Source organism: Mytilus edulis, chromosome 10 (genome assembly GCF_963676685.1).
Source record: "Mytilus edulis chromosome 10, xbMytEdul2.2, whole genome shotgun sequence".
Classification (NCBI taxonomy): Eukaryota; Metazoa; Mollusca; class Bivalvia; order Mytilida; family Mytilidae; genus Mytilus; species Mytilus edulis.
Genome location: NC_092353.1, coordinates 44,736,449 through 44,748,698, shown reverse-complemented (window position 1 = coordinate 44,748,698; position 12,250 = coordinate 44,736,449). Strand labels below are relative to the sequence as shown.

At 31.8% G+C, this 12,250-nt stretch overlaps 1 protein-coding gene across 4 annotated transcripts in view; it reads right to left on the bottom strand.

Moving 5' to 3' along the window:
* The window catches only part of LOC139491268 (SAM and SH3 domain-containing protein 1-like), a 73,046-nt gene that overhangs the window by 19,862 nt on the left and 40,934 nt on the right, over positions 1-12,250 (bottom strand). For all 4 annotated transcript variants that reach the window (XR_011656502.1, XR_011656503.1, XM_071278809.1 and 1 more), the window contains 2 exons: positions 5,743-5,784; positions 635-698 (listed from right to left, as the gene is read on the bottom strand). Coding sequence is in view for 2 of the 4 variants with exons in the window: in XM_071278809.1 (XP_071134910.1) it covers positions 635-698; positions 5,743-5,784 (106 nt within the window). In the remaining 2 variants the exon portion in view is untranslated. The remainder of the gene's footprint in view (positions 1-634; positions 699-5,742; positions 5,785-12,250) is intronic.

Here is a 12,250-nt window from a genome sequence, read left to right as displayed (position 1 = left end):
GAAATTAGCTTGCACAATCCTAGCCGAAGGACTGTGTAGCACTCATTACACAATAATTTCATTGTTAATTTCAGGGAAAAACAAAGAGCTGCTGTTTGTTAAACTATCAGTAGTCAGCCATCAATTCCGTAAAATTCCTGTCGGAAACCGCTTAAATGTATCTCAAAATGATATAAAACACAAGATACAAAGGAAGCAGTCAACAACCATAAGATTAAGAATGAGACAAAATTCTGCCAAAAAGGAAAAGATGGTCTACAAATCATTATGGATACATTTAGAATTGAGTGTTAAAACCCACACTTATAAGATGTGCCAGGAGATTATTTGATTGATTTTTTTGTGTTTTAAATCCACTTTTTGCTAATTCATGATGGTTAGTTTTTATAGAAGAGAGAACCAAAACCTTCAGCAGGATAACTCACAATCCTTGTCGATTTAGATTGGAGTCAAACTTGCCAGGAAGGTGCCAGGTCCAAACTCACACCTTCAGTGTTAACAGCGTAGTGATACAGTAGATGAACTTCTTTTACCACTCAGCCACCGCAGTCCAAAATGATGAGGTGGGCATGGGTGCACTATATGGGTTCAACTAACACATGATCCTATAGCACAATTTATAATATGGTAATACCTGTATAACCTGCTGATGGGGACTTCACAGGTCTTCCTTTTTTCTTCTTTCTGTCTTTTTCTAACTGTAAAAGAATATGTAAATTTAGACTTTTGTCTGCAACAAACACTTTTAAATCTCTTATGTTTTACATGAAATAGTTCTATATTGTTTCCCTTTATCTACAAAAAAAACCATTGTGGATTACTTGCAGTTTTTATGATATCTAAATTCCTGTGTCAGACATTGAATGACATAAATTGTTAAGCAAGACTTTGGTTTGCTTGCTTGCTTTGTTTGTATATATATGGTACAATTGTAATTGGGATAATGTCCAATCAAATTTAAATAATTGGTTAAATTTGGCCCAGTATTTTGAGAGGAGAAGAATTTTGTAAAAGTTAAGTTTGGGCCAGGTGAGCTAAAAATATGTTACATTTATCAGTGAGTATCATTCAGTACCACTTCAGTAAATGTGAATGGCTGTATTGACTATGCTGTAAGATGAAGGGCCTCCCAGCAACTAGCTACATGAAGAACAGCAATAAAAGTGTAGTTTCATTATATAATAGTTTTTTCTTATATTTACCAACACAACTCAATCACCTAACTTTTTCAACGTAACAGTTTACTGAATTTAATCAAAAGGTTTTTATTTGACATTACAGTATAAGAATGGAAGCATGAAAGCTTATTTTAATGTGTTTTGATGCTTAATATATGTACACCTTTTAGATCATTTGGTGAAAATATTTCAACTTGAAATATATGTACATAATCTAAGTTTATAATACTATCCTTAAATAACACCAAATTATTAAGTTATTTTAAACATATTTTTCCTCACAATCCATTTATCAATTTTTTCCACTATCAAATTTGTTTTGTTTTAAAACTTAATGTCAGAGAACGATTCTTAGGGAGCATCCCATATATAGTGGTTAAAACAAGACAGATGCATTTGCAAAATAGCTTGCGATTTATGACAGATAGTTCGACCAATGTGTATGAACTCAATAAAAATTCAAGACACCAAGCTTCCAATTTTCTCATTCCTGGTTCCAAATTAAGGCTATTTATCAAAATTTAACGACAAGAAGCAGTATTTTACATTGATTTGTGTGGGATTAACTATGTTGAAATCAATGGACCCGAGCCATTAATTAAACAGTGAAAGACTCTTTGAATAAAACCTAATTTGAGTGTCACACTTACGTTCCGTTTCATTAATCAAAATGACCATAAAATCACAGTTTTTGAGCCTCAATATTGGTTCATATATTCTGCCGCAAAGGTTAATATTGATTTTGACCCCGCATGCACATGAAAAATGCATTTGGATCACTGAAGGTCTTAACATTTGATTTAATTTCAAAGGCAGCTTAGATTATTACTGTTGTTTTATGAATATATCAACAATTTTATATCGTAACTATGGAAACCAATCATTTTCAATTTTTAGTATATTCCTCAAAAGGAACATTATATTCTTAATATGTTGTCAATTCCATTTTATTGGCTTTGTAATCAAGAAAGATCAAAAGAACATCACTTTTGAACACAAGTTTTTATTAAGTACAAGTACATTCATTAATAAGTCAGTCAACCATTCCCCAAAGATTGCCTATGTTTTGAATATAGATGTCTCTTTAAAAAAAAGCTACCCGGAGGCACGACAGCACGTGCATCCACTTCGTTTTCACACAAAAAAAAAAAAAAAAAAAAAAAAAACAGAAGAGAGAGATGAGTTGGTCAATCGGAATCAGACAGCGTGATGCATGTATTATCATGATTATGAAATTTGTTTAACGTTTGGAGACTGTTAGTGTTGGTGTCTTTTCCGTCTATCCTGGATATTAGTTTGACAACCTAGACACAAGTGTTGATGAAGCTGTTCATGCAGAAAAAGATCGTAGCTCCGCAGTTGCGTGCACATTGATTCGGCATGCAAAAAAGAAATGGCAAAATAATTTTTTTTTATAATATTGAATGCTAAAGGAAACACCTATGTTGTCATTTTTTTAATTGATGAAATATCATTAAATAACAACATTTGGTTTCAAAATATTTTTTTTTTTTTTGAGATTATGACAATATCGGAAGGTAACTTGTATCTTTTACAAGATTTGAATTTGTAATACTCAGTCTAAGATATGTAGTTTTGGGGCACATTTTACAGTGTACAGTTCATCAGTTTGCAGTTTGGAATGAGATGTACCAATCGACATTAGAATTATCAGATCCCTTCGATATCATTGAAAATATGCCGAGGCGATGTGGTTGCCGCCGCCGCCGCCCGTGACAGACTACCGGAGCCAATCACCCTGCAACCGTGCTGCAACCACACCAAAACAGTATTGGAAAGTCTAATCATTTTTTGCGTTCATAGACCATATGATAAGGGAACTGGAGAGTGGAGTCGCGTCAAGTTATCAGAAAATCGCTTCTTTGCGCTGTATCTGCTTCATCGTGTTGTAGGAAATATCACAAACGAACAAATCTCAATATTGTCTGAGACATACAAAACTGACCTCTGGTATGTAATTTTGACGAATTCAATTTGGAGTTCGCTCGATGCCGAAAAAGTACGCTGGTTTTTAACATCTCGCGAGTGCTACCATGCCATGATGGAGATCTATCAGTCACGGTACTACGTATGTAATTGAAAACAAATGTATGATCAACAATGAACAACGACATTTACATAGCATTACTGAATATTCATCGGGATTTCAGTGTGAATGTTGACAATAGAGAAGTTTGTTTCTGCCCAGACCCGAAGAGCAGATTTTGGACAATTTGAGTAAATTCTGTATCACAAATATGTGTTGTTTATGTATTTCTATATTCAAAAGATTTATTAATAGTTTTACATTCATAAATTTTTATCTACATATAGCTCCTCTTTTGACCGTCCTATGACCGAAAACAGAAAAAAAAAAATTCTGCATAATTGGGTCCCAAAATTTTTACTTGCTTCCACATCGTTTCTTTCTAGCTACGCCCCTGTTAACTAACACTGTGTAAAGATTTTGTACAGATCCATTGAGGCAAGCTTGAGTTAGAAAGACATACCATAATTCATGGCATATAAAAACTGCCGTTGAGCACATAAATAAATTATTCTAGACTGAGAATTTTTTCTATAAATGCTTAAGAAGGTGTAAGTGCTTGAAAAATACTTTTTGCAACATTAATTATAAAGTGTATACAATAGTATACTTGTAAACAAATCAGTTAAATCTACACTTCAATGAAATGTTTACAAGCAGAAAACTACAAAGAAAACAGACAAAATTAGTTGTTTGTATACACTAATGAACATGCTTGTTGTTTAAGGATTTGTAATCTATACAAACAAACTTCTGGTAATAACCCATTGATCTAGCTGCCAAAAATCTTCTTTTGCCTTCAGACTAAACCTTAACATGAAGCAATCTGGTTTTGTTATAAATAGAAACATTGTCATCACATCAATAATCAAAATAAGATATACCGGTAATAATCTTTTTTCCAGAAAAACTAAGCAAGCTCTGCATTTTTTTAGTTGTATAGTGACTATCACAGGGACCTAATAAAACTTCTTTTGTCGTTAAATAGTAAAGAAAAAAAGTTTGATGCCTCAATGTTATACCTGTTATAAAAAAATCAGCAAAACTACATTTAAAGCTTGCTGTTCAGCGTGAGCCAAGGCTCTGTGTTAAAATCCATACATCACCTTTATTTGTTACTTTTACAAATTTTGACTTTAATGGAGAATTGTCTCATTAGAACTTATACCACATCTATCTATTTGCTGTGGAAAATCCCGAATTATTCAGACTCACTCATCAAAATTTGGATTCTCAAATTTATCTTCAAGTTTTCAGTGTTTTCAAAAAAAAAAACTCTCACCATCTGTATTTTACTGCCATTAATAAAATGTTTATATCAACAAATGACATTTTGACCTAACCAAACTATTTCATTTTAAGGATCCCTAAAGTTTATAGATCTGTTATTGGTTGCCAGAAAACTATTAATCTTTAAAAAATCAAATTCATATTATCTAATTGCCTTTTAGTGTTATTCTCCTAAACGAAAGTGTAAAATGTATAATTTCAAATACCAAATACACACAACACTTGGAAATTTACGGAGATAAATTAGTTCATTGATATCATTTTATCATGAACATTAATGGCAGTCACAATTATGACAAAATAATTCCATGATATATTTCACTCTAACTGGTGCATTAATAATTCATTCCCCGCTCACAATAGTATTTATTGCATCTGCAGAATTATATCTGTATTATTTAATGGCTGAGGTAAAGTTACTAAGCAACACATTACGAAGCAAACAATATTATGTATCATACTATGGTTTCCTTCACCATTATGTAATTTCAAATAATTTGACAGAAAATTGAAATTCTGACTAATGAAACTGTATGTAAGCCTTCACTGCGCCTTCACTGTGGACTGAAATTCTGACTAATGGAACTGTATGTAAGCCTTCACTGCCGGACTGAACTTAATTCAATGGATGTCCCTGCTTGCTGTCTGTCACTTTTGTTTAGTCATAAATCATGTTGTTTGTTTTTTTTCAATTGGAATGTTTCACATTGTGTCATGTCAAGGCCTTTAAAGCTGACTATACCTATTGGTTTAGCTCATTGTTGAAGATCATAAAGTTACTTAAATAGTTGCTTGCATCCACATCATTAGGTCTCTGGTAGATATTAGTTTTATAAACAATCATTCCATATCATCTTTTTCTAAAATTGTCAACTTTTTGTTAAAGGCAATTTCCTTGATAGCTTAATCCTTTATTAAAGGGGCACTATAAATTTCCTAAATAATGTCATTCAAATTTTGCATTTTAACTCTTATTTAACTGAAGTAAAGTGAGATGGAAAATTATCAATAAGAAATAGAGGAGGATTTAAGGGGTGGGGTAGGAGTTCTTGGGCTCCTACATATAAGGTTAATGCATCGACTTTTCACACGTCCATCTTCTACATTGCCTAGTTTTGGGCCTCCCCTCATTTTACAAAACCCTGGATTCACATCTGAGAAAGATTAAGGGAAAAAATTTGAGAAATAGCAATAATATGGGATGGAGTGATGAAAATCAATCTTTACCTGAAGGATTTCTTTTCTTTTCTCATCTTCAAATCTTTTAACCTGAAAAAAAATAAAAAGTTAATAAAACTCGAGCTTCAATTTAAGGATTATTTTTCTGCTCGATGGTTGTTTTTTTTTTATTCAAAAATATATATAAACCCTCATTATCTTTATGATTCCACAAAGATTGACAGAATATATATTCTGAAATCTAGACACTCACTAATACAAAATTGAAGATACAAAGAGCTCCCTAAAGTTTAAAAATGATATAGGAAATAAATTGCTTTGTAATGAAAATAATGAAGATGGAAGATGTCTTGAAAATCAGAGGTGATCTCCATCTTGTTAGACATATTATTTTTTACATTATATCAAACAAATTTGATTCCCCTGTGGGAGACACAAAAATATACATATACAAAGTAACAGATCGGTTTCTTTATAATTACTGACAATCAAAACAAAATTATCCTAAACCAAAAGTGAGAAATCAACAAATCAAATATGTTTTACATGGTGAATATGTAAACAAATTACAAATAAACACTTGGCCAGAAATAACAACAAACTGTTCCTATGTGTGGCCATGTGCTCTATATTGATGCCAGAAACTGTAGCTATTCCTCAATTAGCACTGGTCTAACCATACATCACTGTCAGCAGACGACACTGTAAACTACAGCAGACGGCACTGTAAACTAGTTAGAGACATGACAGAGGTTAGAGGATGATGGGAAACAGTTGTTGAATGATAGCTACCATTTGGACATGTAGATTTATGTACAAGGTTGACATTACTCATTTATTACTGGACACCATACAATTCTATTCTTTTATCAGACAATATTATTTCAAATAAACATGATGAAATCATTTTTTTTCCCATCCTCAACCTTTTTTCCTTCTAAATAACTTTGAAATCCTGACATCAGTTAGAGACTTTATAAAGCAATATCTACAGTTGCGAATATTAGCTCAATTAAAAGTTACAGCATTTTTTTTACATAAGAAATATAATATGTGAAAGACATAAGAAATTCATTTATAAATGTATGCAAGTTGGATTTCATATAATTATGTTTAAAAAATATGAAGGAAGAAAGTGTACATGACTTGCATTGCCTTTGTTAAGTAGCTTTAAGCAGCAAAACCAAATTTTAGCTTAACCTCAAATATTTGTGGTTTTATAGAAGTGCAGATGTATAGTTTTCTTTGATAGACAATTAATTGCTGGAATAATATCCAATCTCACTGTTTAACCCAACATTTAAACAGACGTTAGAACTATAAATGGCAGGTCTACTGTACTTTTATAGCCATCGGCAAATTTAAATACGATCACCAAACACAGATTTTCTCTCAGATCAAAAACAAAATATTCAAACTTTAAAGTAATCTACAGTTAATATTCAGGGAAAACTTTTCCTGTCATTAACTCGGTACAATCAAATCGCTCCTGTTATTTCCTCGTCAGAACATCAAATAAATTGAACTTGTATTGATTGAGCGAATACCTACAACTTTCTAGTCGTGTAATGATTACAATTACCGGTGATTATTGCCTGCAATTGTTTACCTATCATTTTCCTGCCGGGCACACAACCAACCTGCTAATTTGCATGACCAGATCACCTAACTATTGAATCCTCCTTAAAAATTAATGTACGGAATATCAGTGACTGTTTTTCCCCGTAATCAACTATATTTTACTACTTCATCCAGTCTTTCAATAAAGATCAAATGAATTTTTAATCCCTTTTTTCACTTGTCTCAGAATTTTACAACTCTTGTCTGCATTTTTAAGCAGAAATTGATTTACAATGAATTCCAGATATCTGAGGAACAAACAAGAGGCTATTTTCAGGGTTTCACAAATCTGTACTTAACAACTAATACTCAGACTTTACATCATTACTTATTCTATTTTTACAGAAAGTCTTGCATTTAAAGTTGGATATAAATAGATTTTTTTCAAATCATCAAAAACTATAAGTACACGTACATGTATAAATAAACAGTTAAAAACAGTCATGAATACAAAATTTCAAAATCAAAACCCCTCCACTTAGCCTCTTAATTATTTCTTTCCGTTTTATTTGATCAATTAACTACATATCCTTTTCTCTAACCTAATGCTACTGAACTGATCATGCTATCGTGGGCATGCATATAGCAGGTGTGTAAAGAATTTCATCTCACTCACCTTAAAATGATCAAAAATATTTATAAATTATGCACTTGAAACTTCTGTGTTTGAAAGTAATGATGATTCCCTGCTTTTTGTGATTATTTTTGTGAGTTTCACAGTTCGCCAAGAGCATACATATGCTAAATGAACTGATTTGTGTTTCAGAAATCTTAAAAATCTAAAGTTTAAGATGATTTATTCTAGACTAAATGATAGAAAATGCTGTATTTAGAAATAAAAAGAAGAATGTTTTTCGAGGACATGAATTGTCCCAATCAAGCCTTTGAAAATTGGACAGACAGACAAAAGGATGGACAAAAGCGTGGAGGGACGGACCAATAGCATGGGCATCAACTTGAAATAAAAAGAATTTCTACATGGATAATCTTTAACTCAACACTAATTTTTAGCAAATTTTGATATGCCAAAAATAAACGACAATATTGCTGACAAAAATCAAACAGTTAATAACCACCCTATTTACTACAACCTCCTAAGTACCATAGATCTTAATTTTACTACAACCTCCTAAGTACCATAGATCTTAATTTTGCTACAACCACCTTAAACAAACCCCCAAACAATCAGGAAAGTCATCAAACAGACAAAACAATTCCCTAAGACAAATCCATTAATATAATATTCCCTGGAGAGAAAGAGTATTCATCTAATTATAAGAACAATCAACACCTAGTAATGATAATATATTGGTACCACATGAGTGTGATGCATCATTTAGTCATAGTCAAGTACTATAATATTGAAAACCTGCAAGATCATGCACAAGATTAACAAGATCAATTTATCCTTATATCAAACCTGCACAGTTTAATTAACCTAGGACTTATTGATTTGGAATAAGTGTGAAACAGTCATCACATGTTTAACTGCATGTATGTACAGTGTAACCTTCCTAATCCAACACCTGAGTATTCCAACATCCTGTTTTAACTGACACATTGTCATGGTCCTAATATATTCCTTTCCTTGCATAAAAAACCTAAGTATTCCCACACCCTGCTTAATTTAACATTTTTGGCCCCCCTGTGTGTTGGACAACACAGGTTACACTGTAGAAGCATTTTTTGTAATATTTGACAATTTTCCATGTTACATCCACACTGGTTTACAAATTTTGGGATCTGATACACAGTAACAGCTATAAACAACTACAACCTATTTGTCTATTTTTTTGTACAATTTCTATATATATATTCCTACAATAGAGTAATCGTTATTACAGGTTTCTGTGTCAAACTTAATGCTCTTATTTGCATAGCAGCTTTGACTTAATCAAGATAGCTTTTTCTATTTAATAAAGCCTTCTATCATGGGTCAAAGACCAATGAGACAATGACCCAATGACACCAAATTATCACTTTCTTTTAAAATCACTAATTTAAAAACGCTTCTTTACAGGACAACTGTCTAAAACAAGACAAGGGTTTATTTTTTTCTGCCAATATAAGCAAATAATAGATCAATTTTAACCAGATCTTCTTTTCAAGAGTATTCCTAGCACAACTCAAATAACAAAATGTGTTTTTACATTTTTATCTTCGCTTGCATACATAAATAATTTAATCATGGTAGTCTATGATTTGGTTTGCAACTCTTATAAATTACATTCATTCAAACATAAATGTTTATGGTATACTATGTGTTGAATAAGGGGGAAATTGCATCAAGCAGAGACGACAAATAAAAGATGCAGGCTCCAAAATTCTTGTTCCACGACTATTTCTAAATTCTTTAGGGATTCCATTTTAGAGCAGCTTGTCATTCCCAATCTGCTGTTTTTTAATTAGTCATTTTTTAAAACAATTACAGGTCTTAAAAAACATCTTACTGACAACCCTAATAAATCATTCAAGTTCCAATTTCGCAATGTCATTCCCAAGGTTTCATCTGCTGACACTGATTCTAGACTACTGTGACAAAATCACCAAGCAATCTATTTTACTCAAGTTATTTTTTTCCGAAAATCCTCAGGCTGCTCTATTTCTCAATTAGAGAATTTCGACGGATGATTCAGTGTTTGACCGATGTGTATTGAGAAACACTTAGCATTAAACTTTGTGGAGTATACTGAGAATTCATTAAAAGATAGAATTTCAAGTTTTCCTCCGTAAGCATCTAAGTTTACAGATATCATCAATCAGGATCGTAGGAGGACAAACTACAGGGGAAGGTTCCAGAAAATTACCGATTTTTTTTTCTCAATAAAAAAACTAAACCAATGATGCAATATTTCATTTCAGACACTAGTAATTCAAGAATATAGTTCTGTCTTTTTTTTTGTGCCATGATATCCTTTTTGTCATTATAATCTTTACTACCACTGTAAATAAACTCATAGATACTAGGCTGGCAATATTGTACACTGGCACACATTTCATCTATAAAAGACTCATCAGTGATGCTTGAATCAAAAAAAGTAAAACAGGCAAAATATTAAAGTTGGAAGTTGAAAAGCATTGTGGACCAATTTATACTAAAAAGTCAATTAAAATGAAAGTTGTCATGTGGTTTCTAAAATATGTTTCACTGACATTTTGCTGATTGTTGTAAACACTTGCAAAAAAGAAAGACAAAATCTCAATATAGAAAACTAAAGATTGAGCAAAGTGAAACTTACCAAAACAAGGGATCAATTCATTTTTATAATTAAGATAGATTGAGACAATTTGTACAAGGTAGATCAATGTTTATATTACTGCAACATATTGTAAAAGTGATGTTTGCTGCTTTTTTAATCATAGTCATCCAAATAAACGAATTGAACACACATAATATGAATGATGAAATCAAAGTTACTACCAGTTGTGAGGGTTACAGGGATTGGAAACCCACCCTCCTTTTTTTATGACAATCAATGCATTTGAATGGGGACATTTGGTTGGATCCCTCCTTTTTATAATGACTGGATCCACCCTGGTCTACTGACATGAGACAAAACAGATACCTCTTAAGCGCCATTCATAATATTTGTACTTTACAACATAGTACTTATTCTGATCTTCTATTAACTGTTTGTATTGCCCAATAAATACCTCTTTTTTTTCGTTTATCAAAAGAGCGCTGCCGATTTTATTTACTTCATGGAGAGAGAATCCTTTAAATTTTGACCTTTCGATAATTAAAACTGTTTATTTCTAAGTGCATCTCACATATTGCTTACACAGTTAATAATGTGCTCTTTATAAACTCCCGGCATTTGAAATTAAAACAGGATCCATTAAAACAAATACCTTTTAGTGCGTGATCGTAATTTTACAATTAATTCAAGAATAGAGAAGTTTCTGTCTATAAAATGAAGTTGTATTTTCCCTGCATTAAGTTTTATCCCCTTCATTGAGTTGTACACTTTGATAGAACATGTATTGCTAACCTGCTGTTGCCTTCAACTAACTCTTCATTAACTTTTACGTCTTTTATACTTTGAAGCCAATTTTAATAGCTTGTTTAGAAATGATTTGATAAGTTGCATATTTAAAACCTGCAGTTTCTATTAGCATATATCTTGACATGAGGAACGTCAGAATTTCACAAATGTTTGACTTTTCAAGCTGTCACTGTACTAGGCTGTAGTAGATCTGAGGTAAAAACAAAATGCAATAAGGAAAAATATAAGCAGGATTTTTTCTGGAGGAAGCTATTTTTTTCAATTTTGTAGGATATGGTTTTTACCTTCCTTTGTTGTACAAAAACAAAGGTTGCATTCTATTGGGTGATTAATTTTAAAATGCGTTAGTACAAATAAAATGTGAATATGCACTTTTACATTGTTTTAACGGAACTTCAAGATAACCAAAGGTGTATACAGGTTTTAACTAAAATGCAATTGATGTTGAGGGTTCAAAAACATTACACAGCCAAAGAAAGAAGTATTAAACTGAATATTTAAATAGTTTAAATCTTCAAATAAATTTGGTTGTTGTCAATTCTGTTCATAATGCCAAGAAAAATAGCTATGATTTTATATTGGTTTGAGCGAAAAGAGACCTTATAGAGATTATTTTCCAGGGATTTAAACTATCATGGATTGGACTACCTCAAGTACCTGTAGAAAGGAATGGAACCAAAAATTTAACATTAGAATGAGTAACGAAATAAAATATCCATCTTTCCCTTGAAGGCTTCAATATAAACTATTATATTGTTAGCATTACAAAATTTGGCAACCTCCTCCTTCAGACTTACTTTATCAGTTGTAATGAATTATAAGGCACTTAGCATCCTGGGGTTTTATTTATTATTTGATACAATACAATAAAACAAATTTACAAATCCATTAGTCTTCCTCCTTTCCTTTCTTATTAATAATACATACTA